Raw genomic sequence first — 18,252 nt, 5'->3', positions numbered from 1 at the left:
AATAAACCATTAAATATGTAGTACGTCACCAGTACCGCCTCCTAATGGAAACTATACTGACCTACTCTACGTGTTAACGATTACAATTGAGCCAGATAATTACACAGTAGTAGTTTCAGTTTCAATTCATGTATTACCTATGTGTTGGTCGCTATCTTCCCCGCCCCTCTTTGTCTGTGTTTATTTTGAAAAAATAGCGCATCAAAATAATAAAAATAAATTAAATTACATTAAATTAAATTTCGCATAATTTAGCAAGACTGAAAACAAAACACCGTAACTTTTTAAAATCCACCTCACAAACATATAATTTGGTTCCACTAATCATTATTAAGTTTTTTTTTTGTTGGTTTTTGGGTCTTCACAGTTTTATGTGTAATATAGGCTTTGGAACGGGATTATACATTTTTTTGTAAATAAAGGGTAAAGAAGAAATATTTTATAATATTTGAAAAGATCATTTTCTGTAGAAGATATTATTTGATCGAAATGTTATAGTAACTGTAAGTTTAAGGCCTCAATTTTTTAAGAAATGAATATTAATTAAGGACCTATTATTTACCCAATTTTATACTTTTCAATCGATTTCCCGTACAGACCAGCAAAACCTTTACTTACCTGTTAAGTAGGCAAATAATATTGGAGTAAAGTGTAAGTACTTACTTTTTGGGTGAATAACTGCTCATTTACAAAAGTGCTCACCCGACATTCACTGATTTAAAACCGCCTTTAAAGTCATTTTCTATGTTTATCAGTATATTATGTTAATCAATGCCCCATTAACAAGTTATTTATCCTGATAATTGGAAAGTTTTTACACAAATGTAAAAATCAAAAACATCTAATATCGACTAGAGTTAGAACCATTAATTTCATATTAGACAATTTTATTCAAAAACAAGTAAGAAGAATAATCGCCTTTGCCGAACCTTATAGACTCTTCAACATAGTGCGTTTAAAAAATATTAATTTTATAAAATTTCAATTTATTTAATTTTTCCCGACTCTACCATTACTCTAGCAATAGCAAAACAAAACAAACAACAAGAACGCCAAACAAAACAAAATACATACATACATACGTAAAGCAATGAAACTAACATACATCCAAACATACGTTTTGTGCAATAAGCAATGTTGTTGTTGCTTTTTTATCAAAGAATGCAAACGTTTTTTTTTGATGAAATTTTCAGAGGTTGCCTCGGATTTTCGTTCATATCTTTGTTGTTTATGAATGGATTTTGCTGATTTTAAATACGAAACTTTTAGAAAGCATATTTGAAGAAGAATTTTTGAAGATTTTGAACCCGAAGATATGTGATGTCTTTGTGTCAGAATATACATTGTAGGGTAGGAAAATTATATTGTGCAAATTACAAACGGAATGAAAAACTTATATATATGTATATATATACCTATGTATATACCCTTCTCACGAAGGTGTAGCGTACAAAAATTAATTAATGTCATAGAAGACTCATTACCAAGTAATGTATGAAATAACAACATTACCTACATTTCTCATTACCAAAATTTTGAATGTCTGACTGGGGGGATTCCGTTATCAGCTTCGCCTAAGATTTAACATCAGTTATTTGTTTTAGACACTAGTCAGTTAGTTAGTTAGTTAGTTCGTTAGTAGTTAGTAGTAGTTAGTAGTTAGTTAGTAGTAGTTAGTTAGTTAGTTAGTTAGTTAGTTAGTTAGTTAGTTAGTTAGTTAGTTAGTTAGTTAGTTAGTTAGTTAGTTAGTTAGTTAGTTAGTTAGTAGTTAGTTAGTTAGTTAGTTAGTTAGTTAGTTAGTTAGTTAGTTAGTTAGTTAGTTAGTAGTTAGTTAGTTAGTTAGTTAGTTAGTAGTTAGTTAGTTAGTTAGTTAGTTAGTAGTTAGTTAGTTAGTTAGTTAGTAGTTAGTTAGTAGTTAGTTAGTTAGTTAGTTAGTTAGTTAGTTAGTAGTTAGTTAGTTAGTTAGTTAGTTAGTTAGTTAGTTAGTTAGTTAGTTAGTTAGTAGTTAGTTAGTTAGTTAGTAGTAGTTAGTTAGTTAGTTAGTTAGTTAGTTAGTTAGTTAGTAGTTAGTTAGTTAGTTAGTTAGTTAGTTAGTTAGTTAGTAGTTAGTTAGTTAGTTAGTTAGTTAGTTAGTAGTTAGTTAGTTAGTTAGTTAGTAGTTAGTTAGTTAGTTAGTTAGTTAGTTAGTTAGTTAGTTAGTTAGTTAGTTAGTTAGTTAGTTAGTTAGTAGTTAGTTAGTTAGTTAGTTAGTTAGTTAGTTAGTTAGTTAGTTAGTAGTTAGTTAGTTAGTTAGTTAGTTAGTTAGTTAGTTAGTTAGTTAGTTAGTTAGTTAGTTAGTTAGTTAGTTAGTTAGTAGTTAGTTAGTTAGTTAGTTAGTTAGTTAGTTAGTTAGTAGTAGTTAGTTAGTTAGTTAGTTAGTTAGTTAGTTAGTTAGTTAGTTAGTTAGTTAGTTAGTTAGTTAGTTAGTTAGTAGTTAGTTAGTTAGTTAGTTAGTTAGTTAGTTAGTTAGTAGTTAGTTAGTTAGTTAGTTAGTTAGTTAGTTAGTTAGTTAGTTAGTTAGTTAGTTAGTTAGTTAGTTAGTTAGTAGTTAGTTAGTTAGTTAGTTAGTTAGTAGTTAGTTAGTTAGTTAGTTAGTTAGTTAGTTAGTTAGTTAGTTAGTTAGTTAGTTAGTTAGTTAGTTAGTTAGTTAGTTAGTTAGTTAGTTAGTTAGTTAGTTAGTTAGTTAGTTAGTTAGTTAGTTAGTTAGTTAGTTAGTTAGTTAGTTAGTTAGTTAGTAGTTAGTTAGTTAGTTAGTTAGTTAGTTAGTTAGTTAGTTAGTTAGTTAGTTAGTTAGTTAGTTAGTTAGTTAGTTAGTTAGTTAGTTAGTAGTTAGTTAGTTAGTTAGTTAGTTAGTTAGTTAGTAGTTAGTTAGTAGTTAGTTAGTAGTTAGTTAGTTAGTTAGTTAGTTAGTTAGTTAGTTAGTTAGTTAGTTAGTTAGTTAGTTAGTTAGTTAGTTAGTTAGTTAGTTAGTTAGTTAGTTAGTTAGTTAGTTAGTTAGTTAGTTAGTTAGTTAGTTAGTTAGTTAGTTAGTTAGTTAGTTAGTTAGTTAGTTAGTAGTTAGTTAGTTAGTTAGTTAGTTAGTTAGTTAGTTAGTTAGTTAGTTAGTTAGTTAGTTAGTTAGTTAGTTAGTTAGTTAGTTAGTTAGTTAGTAGTAGTTAGTTAGTTAGTTAGTTAGTTAGTTAGTTAGTTAGTTAGTAGTTAGTTAGTTAGTAGTTAGTTAGTTAGTTAGTTAGTTAGTAGTTAGTTAGTTAGTTAGTTAGTTAGTTAGTTAGTAGTTAGTTAGTTAGTTAGTTAGTTAGTTAGTAGTTAGTAGTTAGTAGTTAGTTAGTTAGTTAGTTAGTAGTAGTTAGTTAGTTAGTTAGTTAGTTAGTTAGTTAGTTAGTTAGTTAGTTAGTAGTTAGTTAGTTAGTAGTTAGTTAGTTAGTTAGTTAGTAGTTAGTTAGTTAGTTAGTTAGTAGTTAGTAGTTAGTTAGTTAGTTAGTTAGTTAGTTAGTTAGTTAGTTAGTTAGTTAGTTAGTTAGTTAGTTAGTTAGTTAGTTAGTTAGTTAGTTAGTTAGTAGTTAGTTAGTTAGTTAGTTAGTTAGTTAGTTAGTTAGTTAGTTAGTTAGTTAGTTAGTTAGTTAGTTAGTTAGTTAGTTAGTTAGTTAGTTAGTTAGTCAGTTGTGAGTTTGTTTACCCAGCATTGCCTTACCCTGTTATCAAAATTTCTTCATGTTATTTTACAATATTTTTTAATTGGTTGTATTTTCTTAATTACTTCAAAGCGTGAGTATTTATTTAGTTAATTACTATATTATGAGTTTATTTTAAAACTAAAACATCAAATTAGTTCAATTTAATATTTAATGTTAGGCGATAAATTTAGCAAATGTTATGTACTGCTATAAGCAATTACTTAAATTAAGCAACTAGATAATTATGCTTATTTGCTTAATATTTCATAGTGGGCGCTGATAATTCGAATTCTGCGCCATAAGGTGGGTAAATTTGGAAAAAGTATGCAATTTTAATAAAAGTGTACATAATGGACCTTATAAATTTGCTAATCATTTTTAAATTAATTAGGAAAAAAATTACAACTTTTACATCGTGTTAAACAAAGAATTGGACAAGTTTTCAATTTCTCACATGTCAGGGGTACCTTGTTTTTGGTTTACCTGTTATGTTAGTTTTCTATTTCAATTCGCAGGGATTGCCCAATTTTATCTACAAATACGAAGTAATAAAATAATTATGAATTTTTGTTTCTTTCTTAAGCACAATAACAAAATCTAGTGCAAATTCGTCTAGATAAAGTACGCATAAATTAATTAAAATTCAAGTTTTGAAAAAGAAAAAAATTAATCTCAATTATCAAACCAAACTTTTTTCCCATGAATTTGCAGTTCAACGAATGTGTTAAATACTATTGTCTGAAAAAGCAGCCACAAAAAAAATCACAAAAATAAACTACAAGAAAACATAAGTCAGGCTTTGGTTGCGTTTTGCATTTTCAATGAAGTTGCAGGCACACAGAGAAATAATAAAAACCAAAATAAAAAATCGCTTGTACTAAGCGTCGTCCACATGCCATGACGATCAAATGATGATTTTAGTGTTGTTTTGGAGTCACAAGTGTCTTATGTAAAATGACTGGCTAAATGAATAATAATAAAAAAAATAAACCTCTTTTCTGAAGGTAGATGACGCTGACGATGATGCACCATCACCATCAATACTCACTCACAAAGTAGTATTTTCTTCCTTTCTCGTTATCTTAAAAGTTTGAACCAACTTCAGCTTCATATTGGGGATTGGGAAAATGTTTTAAGTTTGTCAGGAGCTTGGTAACAATGTGCACTATAATAGAATAGATTTTGTTCTGAGTATTCAAAAAAAAGCATTAAAAAGTCGGTTTGATCCGGTGTTTGTTTAATATTTTTACAATTTAACCTAAAGTTTGAAGATGTCTTTCTAGTGTGGTAAAACTTGTTTTTTTGCTTGTTATTTTTTGGTCCGGAGTGTGTTTGAGTCTGTGTCTAATAAAAATTTTCGAGTGCAAAAGTAACAAGGAAATGTACTTACTCACTTGTAGATTTTAAATTTTATTTATTTTTTAGTTTAGCTGGAGTTTTTTTGTTCAAAGTACTACATACCAGTATTTACAATTTATTTTATTTTTTAATTTTTGGTTTGTTGCCTTTTTTACAATGTGTTGTTTAGTTTTGTTTGTTTGTTTGTTTTTTGTATTATATCTCTTAAATGCAACTGATTATTATTTTCTCCCAAAAGTAAAGAAAGAAAAAAATAATGAAAAGACAAAAATTTCCAGCTATGAGGACATTACGTAATTGTTTTTTATTGCTTCTTTTTTTTCAAAAATATTAACTGCAAGCTCATCGTTATTATTACGAGCACTTACTACAGTCAACCAAGTTGCAAGCAACCAACATTATGGTTTTTTTACACCCAAATCTTTCTTTTTCATGCAGGCGTTTGTACATCATTGCAACAATTTATAGATGAGCTTGGGTACGAAACAAAAAACATAATTTTTTTACACTTCTTACTGCTACAATGGATGACTGCTTTTACACATGTTAGTGGGTCCGTTTGGTGGCATCGTGATTTTGTAGTTTTGCACGTAACCTAATTTTAGATCTTTTAATAGACGACATTAAATTTAAATTTTGCATAATTTTAATCAAATAATAATTGTGTGCAGAATTTGCAAATTATATTTCAAAATTTTTTTTATTAAAATTTCAGAAACTCTAATTGTTTTTAGAATTTCGAAAGACTAGACTATAGACTAGACTATAGGCTAGACTATAGGCTAGACTATAGGCTAGACTATAGACTAGACTATAGACTAGACTATAGACTAGACTATAGACTAGACTATAGACTAGACTATAGGCTAGACTATAGACTAGACTATAGACTAGACTATAAACTAGACCATAGACTAGACTATAGACTAGACTATATAATAGACAATAGACTAGACTATATAGTAGACTATAGACTAGGATATAGAGTAGACTATAGACTAGACTATAGACTAGACTATAGACTAGACTATAGACTAGACTATAGACTAGGCTATAGAGTAGACTATAGACTAGACCATAGACTAGAATATAGACTAGACTATAGACTAGACCATAGACTAGACTATAGACTAGACTATAGACTAGACTATAGACTAGACTATAGACTAGACTAGACGATACTAGACTAGACTAGACTAGACTAGACTAGACTAGCCTAGACTAGACTAGACTAGACTAGACTAGACTATAGACTAGGCTATAGACTAGACTATAGACTAGACTATAGACTAGACTATAGACTATACAGACTAGACTATAGACTAGACTATAGACTAGACTATAGACTAGACTATAGACTAGACTATAGACTATAGACTAGACTATAGACTATAGACTAGACTATAGACTAGACTATAGACTAGACTATAGACTAGACTATAGACTAGACTATAGACTAGACTATAGACTAGACTATAGACTAGACTATAGACTAGACTATAGACTAGACTAGACTATAGACTAGACTAGACTATAGACTAGACTAGACTAGACTAGACTAGACTAGACTAGACTAGACTAGACTAGACTAGACTAGACTAGACTAGACTAGACTAGACTAGACTAGACTAGACTATAGACTAGACTAGACTAGGCTATAGACTAGACTAGACTATAGACTAGACTAGACTATAGACTAGACTAGACTATAGACTAGACTAGACTATAGACTAGACTATAGACTAGACTATAGACTAGACTATAGACTAGACTATAGACTAGACTATAGACTAGACTATAGACTAAACTATAGACTAGACTATAGACTAGACTATAGACTAAACTATAGACTAGACTATAGACTAGACTAAACTATAGACTAGACTATAGACTAGACTATAGACTAGACTATAGACTAGACTATAGACTAGACTATAGACTAGACTAGACTATAGACTAGACTATAGACTAGACTATAGACTAGACTATAGACTAGACTAGACTAGACTATAGACTAGACTATAGACTAGACTATAGACTAGACTATAGACTAGACTATAGACTAGACTATAGACTAGACTAGACTATAGACTAGACTAGACTATAGACTAGACTAGACTATAGACTAGACATAGACTAGACTATAGACTAGACTATAGACTAGACTATAGACTAGACTATAGACTAGACTATAGACTAGACTATAGACTAGACTATAGACTAGACTATAGACTAGACATAGACTAGACTATAGACTAGACTATAGACTAGACTATAGACTAGACTATAGACTAGACTATAGACTAGACTATAGACTAGACTATACTAGACTATAGACTAGACTATAGACTAGACTATAGACTAGACTATAGACTAGACTATAGACTAGACTATAGACTAGACTATAGACTAGACTATAGACTAGACTATAGACTAGACTATAGACTAGACTATAGACTAGACTATAGACTAGACTATAGACTAGACTATAGACTAGACTATAGACTAGACTATAGACTAGACTATAGACTAGACTATAGACTAGACTATAGACTAGACTATAGACTAGACTATAGACTAGACTATATACTAGACTATAGACTAGACTATCGACTCGACTTATAGACTAGATTAAGACTAGCTATAGACTAGACTATAGACTACTATGCAGACTATAGACTAGACTAGACTATAGACTAGACTATAGACTAGACTATAGACTAGACTAGACTAGACTATAGACTAGACTATAGACTAGACTAGACTATAGACTAGACTATAGACTAGCCTATAGACTAGACTAGGACTATAGACTATAGACTATAGACTAGACTAGACTAGACTAGACTAGACATAGACTAGACTAGACTAGACTAGACTAGACTAGACTAGACTAGACTATAGACTAGACTATAGACTAGACTATAGACCTACTCTTCCCCCGTGGATCCGCGCCTGCTCATTTGTTTAATGTCGTTCGAGAAACTCCATAGAATTTTTGTGTAACCGTATGAGATTCCATCGACCATGTTTTAAATTTAGTCCTGGTTGCAGCGAACGGTTCGTTAAGGAAGTTATATAACGTTTATAGCAAAAACATACGCTCTGGGTGTCGAGTTTTTTTAACCTTAGTGTTGCCATATCTATTCCAATCCTACATTCTAAATATTCCCTTATATGTAACACCAACTAAGAAAACTTATTCCATTATAGCAATTGGCCTATAGACTTAGCATTTTCGGTAATTTTGGAGGAAATCATAGTTGTCTAAATATTTCAAGGAATTCTCCGAAATAGTTAAGCTTTTAGAACATCTCGAGCTACCTGTGTTGCATACATATTTATATTGAATTTTTTCACTTATCAATTCCATTTCGAACATACGTTTTTACCTCACTTTTGGATAAATTTTTCATTAATTATAAGGAACTCATTAAAACCCGTTTCAATCACAAGGGGAATGTAAAACATTTACTTCTTCTTTTAAATTCATTTCATAAATCTGTCATTGATGTCAAGTGGCAAGTTCAAGCTTTAAGTAGATTTCTTTTATATTATTTTTTTTTTGCTATATTATTTTACAAAACTCCAAACAACTGCAAACACTTGTAAGTCCTTCAACATAGTATTTATACAACTATAGCAATTTAAACAACCAGCAACAATAATCCAAAACAGCCTAAGACAACATAAACGACCTCGCCCTTAAAATACTCATACCATCATTCCAACCATTTTATCATTAAGTTTACCCGTATTTTTTGTAAACATAAATACTATAGGTTGTATATAAGATATTTTATACTAGATCTTCTTTATGTTCAACGACATTGTGCATGATTTTTTTGTTAAAATTTATGAAAAATGAAAGATGTTTCTTTTTTTTTAAAGACGATAATGCACGATTATCATGGAATATGAGGCGGCTGTTAATGTTTTTTATATTTTATTTTTGTTAACAATTATTATTTGTATATTGTTGATCTCCCCTTAAGGGTTTTTTATTTATTTATTTTAAAGTTAAAATATTAACAGGTTTTTTGTAACACTACACAAATTTAACTAGTGTTTAAACTTATTTTAACTATGGGATATTAATGAATATAAATATATTCGGCAATTGTCAAGTGATTTATAATTTAAAGTTTGGTACTTTGGGGGTTATTGTTGGGTGGAAAATTGTGGAAAATTTATCTTTCAGTTGAATGGTCTTAAAGTAAATCAGCGAGGTATACATCGATTTTGTCAGCAATTCTAACGTTTCGATTTCATCTGCACTGTAAGATAATGGTCCAATATGGAGTCCCAGAATTTTAGCTCAAATTATCAGGATAGATGGTGTCGAAGTTTTAATTTTCAGTCAACTGCACTTAAACCGTCAATCCGAAAGCTTTTAAACTTTAGCGATATTTAGATCTTACCATGCCATGGAAAATATAGGCCAATATTAGGGTGAGTAACGCGGTTCAGGTTTAGCTTGTTCTTGAATATGTTATGTTGTGTAGCTGGCTTTTTTGGTTGCCTTTGGATTTCAAAGAGAATGTAATAATATGTGTAGTTAGTTAGTTAGTTAGTTAGTTAGTTAGTTTAGTTAGTTAGTTAGTTAGTTAGTTAGTTAGTTAGTTAGTTAGTTAGTAGTTAGTTTAGTTAGTTAGTAGTAGTTAGTTAGTTAGTTAGTTAGTTAGTTAGTTAGTAGTTAGTTAGTTAGTTAGTTAGTTAGTAGTTAGTTAGTTAGTTAGTTAGTTAGTTAGTTAGTTAGTTAGTAGTAGTTAGTTAGTTAGTAGTTAGTTAGTTAGTAGTTAGTTAGTTAGTTAGTTAGTTAGTTAGTTAGTAGTTAGTTAGTTAGTTAGTTAGTTAGTTAGTTAGTTAGTAGTTAGTTAGTTAGTTAGTTAGTTAGTTAGTTAGTTAGTTAGTTAGTTAGTTAGTAGTAGTTAGTTAGTTAGTAGTTAGTTAGTTAGTTAGTTAGTTAGTTAGTTAGTTAGTTAGTTAGTTAGTTAGTTAGTAGTTAGTTAGTTAGTTAGTTAGTTAGTTTTAGTTAGTTAGTTAGTTAGTTAGTTAGTTAGTTAGTTAGTTAGTTAGTAGTTAGTTAGTTAGTTAGTTAGTTAGTTTAGTTAGTTAGTTAGTTAGTTAGTTAGTTCGTAGTTAGTTAGTTAGTTAGTTAGTTAGTAGTTAGTTAGTAGTTAGTTGTAGTTAGTTAGTTAGTTAGTTAGTTAGTTAGTTAGTAGTTAGTTAGTTAGTTAGTTAGTTAGTTAGTTAGTTAGTTAGTTAGTTTAGTTAGTTAGTTAGTTAGTTAGTTAGTTAGTTAGTTAGTTAGTTAGTTAGTTAGTTAGTTAGTTAGTTAGTTAGTTAGTTAGTTAGTTAGTTAGTTAGTTAGTTAGTTAGTTAGTTAGTTAGTTAGTTAGTTAGTTAGTTAGTTAGTAGTTAGTTAGTAGTTAGTTAGTTAGTTAGTTAGTTAGTTAGTTAGTTAGTTAGTAGTTAGTTAGTTAGTTAGTTAGTTAGTTAGTTAGTTAGTTAGTTAGTTAGTTAGTTAGTTAGTTAGTTAGTTAGTTAGTTAGTTAGTTAGTTAGTAGTTAGTTAGTAGTTAGTTAGTTAGTTAGTTAGTTAGTAGTAGTTAGTTAGTTAGTTAGTTAGTTAGTTAGTTAGTTAGTTAGTTAGTTAGTTAGTTAGTTAGTTAGTTAGTTAGTAGTTAGTTAGTTAGTTAGTTAGTAGTTAGTTAGTTAGTTAGTTAGTTAGTTAGTTAGTTAGTTAGTTAGTTAGTAGTTAGTTAGTTAGTTAGTAGTTAGTTAGTTAGTAGTTAGTTAGTAGTTAGTTAGTTAGTTAGTTAGTTAGTTAGTTAGTTAGTTAGTTAGTTAGTTAGTTAGTTAGTTAGTTAGTTAGTTAGTTAGTTAGTAGTAGTTAGTTAGTTAGTTAGTTAGTTAGTTAGTTAGTTAGTTAGTTAGTTAGTTAGTTAGTTAGTTAGTTAGTTAGTTAGTTAGTTAGTTAGTTAGTTAGTTAGTTAGTTAGTTAGTTAGTTAGTTAGTTAGTTAGTTAGTTAGTTAGTTAGTTAGTTAGTTAGTTAGTTAGTTAGTTAGTTAGTTAGTTAGTTAGTTAGTTAGTTAGTTAGTTAGTTAGTTAGTTAGTTAGTTAGTTAGTTAGTTAGTTAGTTAGTTAGTTAGTTAGTTAGTTAGTTAGTTAGTTAGTTAGTTAGTTAGTTAGTTAGTTAGTAGTTAGTTAGTTAGTTAGTTAGTTAGTTAGTTAGTTAGTTAGTTAGTTAGTTAGTTAGTTAGTTAGTTAGTTAGTTAGTTAGTTAGTTAGTTAGTTACTTACTTACTTACTTACTTACTTACTTACTTACTTTGCCTCCACTGGTAGTTACTGTCTAATCTGTCAGACCGGTTGTTTTGCGTTTGATTTCCACCAGAAGGGTAAAGGGGTGAGCAACAGGCCCAATCGAGATATACTACAGAAGAGTGAAGTCGTAGATAGGGTTAATGTAACTACAGTGCTAATTTAAAAACCGGGCTAACAGTCTATCAAACTCTAACTTGTTGCTTTGGTTTCAGTTTGTGCATTTAACCCATTTACGCTTCAGATCGTTCATTCTTCTTTTTTGTAAATTACTTTGTTTTAAGTACATTATTAATGTTTCTTTTAAAACTTAAAGCCATGTGGATAAGAGTATATTTTTATTACATTTTATAGTTATAAAGTATATTATAAGTTTGTATTTGTTAGTGTAAATCTTTGTGTAAATTAAAATTAATTAAAAATGTTGTAAACTCCTCACTAAACATAATAAATACAGTTGGTTTGTAAAATTCAGCGAAATCTAATACATTTTAAAGCGAAGAAGCTTAATTAGAAAAATGTTAAATAAAGTTTTATTTCATCAGGGATTTAGCGGGCATGAAGAGTGATGTACAACCATAAAAATTAGAGCAAGATTTTTAAAGTAATTAGGCTTGTTTAATTTTCAAATAGGTGTTTTATAAAAATTGGAAGGTTAAGATAAAATTAAAAATCTACAGATCACAATTTCTGATGATAATAGCTTAAAATGTGTTCAGTTAAAAGAAATTAAGATAAGTCATTGACACTTATCTAATGGCTTAACATTTTCGCATACAAATCGTAGTTGTTAGTGTGAACACTAGTTTGTAACTAAAAACTCAACTCATCTCTAAATTTCCATCAATTTAAATCAATGAATAATGAAAGTAAGTAATTTTAAAATTTACAATTTAGACAGCACAGTCTGTAACAGATAATAGTTTTATACAGACAAACAACTTCTAAAACTTTACGCCAACGTAGTGGTTAAAATTTGTTTTGTGAAACACATTTGCGCGTCTCGACTTGGCTAGCAAACGCAATTTATTAATAAATTTTCCAAGTTGAACACTTTAAGAGAGTGATGATGACAATTTCCAAACTTATTTCATACCACAATACTAATGGTCATAACTAATAAATAATGTTTTTAATTTTTTTTTTTTTACATAACTACAATTGCACATATAAATTTACATACTTACAGTCAGATAGATTGTTTGTACATGTAAATTTTTAGTAAATTTATACTTTTTTTTTGAAAAAATACAACTTTTACTAAAAGATACAATATTACGAGTACAATTAGCCTTTGAGGCAGATGCTACCTAACGATACCGGTTACCTATAAGAAAATTTATACACAAACAATTGCCGAAAATATTAAATATGCATTGGTTGCAAAAAATTGCAGGGATTCTTAATTACTAGATCTCAAATTTGATCGTAGACAATTTTTTCTACATAACGGGGACTTATGGCTGAAGTATAACCAATTTTCGATAATATAGTGTACAATTTCGCTCTTTCTTCCCCTCCCATTTAGCCGTTCTAATGTATATAGTATCTGTTTGGTAGAAGGTACTTGACAGATCCCTCTATCGTATCATTATTGAGAAGATTATTTCTACGCTTATGATAACTCCGGTTAACGCTATCTTATACCATCTTTGTGCTGATACATACTTGATGATATTATGGTCAAACAAGTGGCCATAAATTTCGGGGTTAGACTAAAAGCAGCTAAGAATGGATCCATGTCAAAGAGGGTGTAGGTGGTGGATTTTATATATATCTCCCTCTTTTGTCTACACGACATCTAGACTGGTTCCTGAATGTCAAATATCTCTTAACATTTGAACCTGAAATTGTTCAGTATACCGGGTCACTTTAATATGAGATTGCAGATGAAGAAGCTTAAACTGATGAAATTGACATCAACGTTTTTGTCGGTGTCTCGCTTTCATGCTGTAAACCTCCTTATTCAGAAAAAACTATATAGAACTGCTCTGATATCATTGATAGGGTTTTCATGGATGAGACTAGTGGCAGCCAGTAGTGTAGTTTAAACTCCTAAATCTTCCAATTAACGGCGACATGAAGAGGAAACGTTCGAAAACTTTTTTGTGTCCTGCTCTGTTCGATTTCAAATTAGACACTATGGACTGTACCTTCTTGCACGAATTGGCTGATTTCTCATGTATAGACATTCGTAAGATAGATTTGTTTATTCGTGCCATAAGTAGGTTTGCCACAACACCTACCATGGAGGGATAGTTGTACGAATAGAAAGGCGATATATATCGGGTACCAAATCGTGTCCAATTATGGATCCAAGAGAGTAGGCTTATCTTATTCTCGTGGCCTCCGGTAGGTTAGTGTTCTAGTCTGGTAGACCGGATTCGATTCCCACTTGAGGCACTGGTTAAGGAGCGCACAAAAGGCCCAATAGAGGTCTAGGTATATTTATTCCGATTTGATATATTTACATCCCCCTTTCAAACTAACTAACTAACCTTCTTCTCCACAACTCAAATATAAGGATTTTCAACGAACTTCATAAAAATTTGGTCGAAGTTTTCGAACATAGAGTGCTTATACATAACTAAGAATTACCCTTGTATTATATATACTGCAGTATTCTCTAAAATTCTGGTGTATTAGTTAAAGCTGGAAAACCTAGTAGTTAAACGAAATCAAATCCTTTTAAATCGTATGACATTAGAGAAGTAAATGTGCTCCTTGTTTTCGGTGGGTGAAATTGTAATCTCTTGAGACCTTTAAGTGATCTTAATGAATCGAATGCTACTGAAATTCTATTAGTTTGAGGTGGAAAAGATGGACCAAACTAATCTGTATTGATTTGAGAAAATGTAAGTCAAGTGATGTGATATTAAGAGCTACTGATTCCTCAATAACTATAGATAAAGTCACATCATCTGAAGTGCGTTTGTGAATTAAAACACAACATTGAATATTTGGGGGCATTGAAGTCAACTCTATTCGTAAGTCCCCAGACGCTGTTAAAGACCGAAATAAATCGAGAGAAAATCAATTAGTTTTGATACTGAATCTATTCTGATTCAGAGTTTTTTAACTTTTTCCTGGTCCCTCTCAATCGCCGAGTTTTCTTCTATATATTTTCCTCTTATTCTGAAGGTGTTAGTGTTGCTTCATCCTCCAGAGTTGGGGAAGGGACTCTCGCCGTGATTTAAAAAGTGTTCTGTTCTGAAGAGATCTGATTTATATCCTTGCGTTGGAGCAGAGTTGTTCAACTCCTTGAATGCAGTTTTTTCTTTGATCACAAATATAAGTGTCTCAATCAAGAGTCTATAAATTTCTGATCAGTGCGTTGCACGACATTAGTAATATTCTTAGGCCCGCTCTGGTTCTTATCAGTCTTTGTCGGGGTTGCCTAACCTCCAAAACAGTAGTATTCAGTAAATTTTAATGACTGGAAGTCATTTTTAATGGCTGGAGTCTAGAAAGAGCTGATTGGTCCGTTACACAGCTTTAGTCTTATTCTTATGCCTACTCTGGTTCTCATCAATCTTTGTCGGTGTTCCAAAACAGTAGTATTGAGTATTTTTAATGCTTAACAACCGAGTAAGAATCTCCAGAACTTATAAATCTATGTACTAATCCATGGTGCTATCCGGTGTGGACGATTTTTAATATTTTGAAAATTTTGATATCTTTTCTATATAACTTCAATTTAGTTCAATTTTAATTACTGCTTAATATACAAATTATTAATTTTATAGTTGTATAATTAGTATGTTGTTTAAAGAAACCACAGAAACTTTCAAGTAATATTTACAAATACATTACTTATTCGGGATTTGTGGTTTTAAGCGGCAAATTATTCGCATTTTAATGAAAAAGAAGCAGCTTGGGAAAGTAAACATAAAAAAACAAAACATTACATCTATGGGAAACACTGTCTTCTGCTGGCATACACAACAAATACACCTTGTTGTTGTCATGTGTCATGTACACAACAATTTGCAACAAGTTGCATAATAATGCATTCGAATTACAGAAGAAAAAAAAGAAAATTCCCAAATGAAAATTAAAAAAATTCTCCAAAATTTTTTTAAAAAGTCTATAATTTTTAAGGAAATTTTATTTAGTTTTTGTTTAATTAAGGGGCCAGAGTTTAGTTGTCATTTTAATAAGAGGTTGGTGGGCAAATGTTTTCATCACGTTTGTTAAATCAAATATTGGCTATTGGAAAACAAACAAACAAAAACAAAATCCAAAACAAAATCACTTCCTATTGAAAGCAGCAGCAGCAAAAGGTGTTTGTTTTTATTTTGTAGCAAAAAATGAAAAAAAAAACAGATAAAATAGTTTTAACTGCAAATATATGATTGTTTTTGCTGTAAATGTTATTTCTTAATGAAAAACGATTTTGTATAGACCAGAGGGTGCAAGATAATTTTAACCTCATCATTATGAAAATCATGAAGATTTTAAACTCCATATTGAGGTTGACGCTGCTGACAATGACGATTAAAGCGTAGAGGAGCACAGAGAAGATGAACAACATTATGACCGAATAAAGTTACGCACGCATTGCCCCCTCTTAATCAAAGCTACGAAATTAAAAATAAAAACTTTAATACAAAAATAAGCTGGTAAAATATTAAGCCAAAATAAAGTACGTTTTTTTGTAGCCATCTTTAAAGCCTTTGCTAGCGATCGTAATCATCATCATCAACAACATGATGATCAGTGGAGCAACAACAACAACAACATATGAGAGAAGCTTTACTGTCACTGTTTGCAGTATGTTGGCTTGTACGTTTGTGGCTGAGAGGTCTGTCGTCGTCGTCTCTTGCACTATGTTGTGGAATTGATGATGTTTGTCTGACTATAAAGAGGGCTGTTGTGGCCTTTCATTGGCATTCAGTCGTTGGTTCCCTACTTGAAAGCAACTAAATTTATTTTTTAATTTAAGTTTTTTACTTCTTTCCCCCACACACAAGACTCACAACTATGAACTCCTTCTCCGTGGTAAGTTAATCCAAAAGAAAAAAACTAAATCTTCACATAAAATCCAAAAGCAAAAAAAGGATATTTGCCCCCAAAGGATTACAATTAAGAGATGTATGGCGGCTAATAGATTTCCTCTTTTCTCTTTGCAGTTCTTGGTGTTTGCTTTGGCAGCACTGGTCGTAGCAGAACCTCCATCGGGTTATAATTATCAGCGCGGTGGTGGTGGCGGTGGCGGCGGTGGATTTGGCGGTGGTTTCGGTGGTGGCTTGGGAGGTGGCGGCGGCGGCTATCAAGCTGTCAGCGGTGGCTTCCAAACCAATGAAGGCCAAAATGTTGATCCTCAATTGCTCGAACAAGTGCGTCAAATCTTGTTGCAAGAAGAAAGCAAATCCGGCGGCGGCGGTGGTGGTGGTGGTGGCGGCGGCTACCCCGGCACTCCCTCTGGTTCATATGGTGCTCCCTCGCCACAATACGGTGTACCCTCATTCGGTGGTGGCGGCGGCGGCCGCGTTGTTGGCATCGATTTGGAAGGTGTACGTCAAGCCATCCAAGTTGCTCAATTCGCCCAACAAAGCACACAAGCTGGTGGTGGCGGCGGTGGTGGTTTCGGTGGTTATCCCAGTGGTCCATCGGGTTCTTATGGTGCTCCCTCAAGACCCAGCGGTAGCTACGGTGCGCCATTCTAAGCTCAACCGTTAGTTATTTTTTCTTAGCATAATGTAGATTACATTTCAAATTCATCATAAAACAATTGCTGCCAAATAATTGAAAAGACAAACGCGCGCCAATATTAAACAAACGCCTCTGAAAACGGATACGCTAAAGCGATAGAAAAAGAAAAGAAAAAAAAACAACACCCCAGCAAACACCAAAAGAACAAACATCAACAATTAAGCAACCCCTGCACAACCGTCGAGCCATTAACACGTGAAAGGAGGTTCGTCAAAATACCGTTATTACCAGAAAAAAAAACGCAACACTTATAACATCACCATTAACTAACTGGGAATTTGATGTTTGTATTAATTGTGTAAAGTTAAAAACAATTTGTGTTGTTTTTTTTTTAACCAAAACATTGAAAATGTTACATCATTATTATTATATTCATAATAATGTTTAGCAATTTTCTTAAATTTTTCCGTTTTTCAGCAAAATTTTTTAAAACAATAATTTTAACCTTTTTTTCATTTCCAAAACATTTTTAAACGTTTTAAGGTTAGAATTTTGTTTGAAAAATTTTGCAAATTTTCATTTTCATACCACATTCCCAAACAGTTCCCAAAACTCAGTGACTATCAAACACTATCCATTTCTAGCTATCTTCTTAAGTCGTCCGCTCTCCGCTAAAAGTCTATTTTATTTTCACATTTTCCTAGCGGGAGCATTGTTATTATTGTAAATAGTTTTTCTCTGTTTTATTAATGTTAACAATAACAAAAAAAAAACTTCATTATTTTTAGTTATTAAGTGAATTTTTTTTTATAAAAATATGAAACAAACAAAGAAAGAAACAACAAAAAAAAAACATTAAAAAATAATAAAAAAAATAGTAAATTTTGTCACCGTTAAATGCAATTGTGTTTTTATTTATTTATTTACTTTTTGCTTTAGGGAATATTGTCAACACTACAGTGTTTTCTATTTTGCACTTTCACATTTCACAGCTTTTGTATATAACAACTTGTTTACTATTAATGCCTGTAACATGTTGTTTATATAAAACAAAGTTCTTGTAAAAAAGGTTTTATTATGCAATTTCATATGAGTAACCTAAATCCTTTTATATCTTTAAGATTTTATGTAATTTCCTTACAATTTTATTGTTTTTGTTTTTTTAATCTTCCTGCTCAGTAATATACATTTTTATAAT

The 18,252-nt window shown here is 30.9% G+C and overlaps 1 protein-coding gene across 1 annotated transcript; it reads left to right on the top strand.

Moving 5' to 3' along the window:
- Positions 1 to 16,272: 16,272 nt before the first annotated feature.
- On the top strand, positions 16,273 to 17,952 carry LOC119612434 (putative glycine-rich cell wall structural protein 1). Its single transcript, XM_037968240.1, has 2 exons — positions 16,273 to 16,400; positions 16,532 to 17,952. The coding sequence occupies exons 1-2, from the start codon at positions 16,383 to 16,385 to the stop codon at positions 17,066 to 17,068; spliced, it is 555 nt and encodes a 184-aa protein (XP_037824168.1). The 5' UTR covers positions 16,273 to 16,382; the 3' UTR covers positions 17,069 to 17,952.
- The last annotated feature ends 300 nt before the right edge of the window (positions 17,953 to 18,252 follow it).

Source organism: Lucilia sericata, unplaced genomic scaffold (assembly GCF_015586225.1).
Source record: "Lucilia sericata isolate MDLA Ls3-8-SP2 unplaced genomic scaffold, ASM1558622v1 Contig001691F_arrow, whole genome shotgun sequence".
In the NCBI taxonomy this organism is placed as follows: domain Eukaryota; kingdom Metazoa; phylum Arthropoda; class Insecta; order Diptera; family Calliphoridae; genus Lucilia; species Lucilia sericata.
This window is presented reverse-complemented; position numbering and strand designations above follow the sequence as displayed.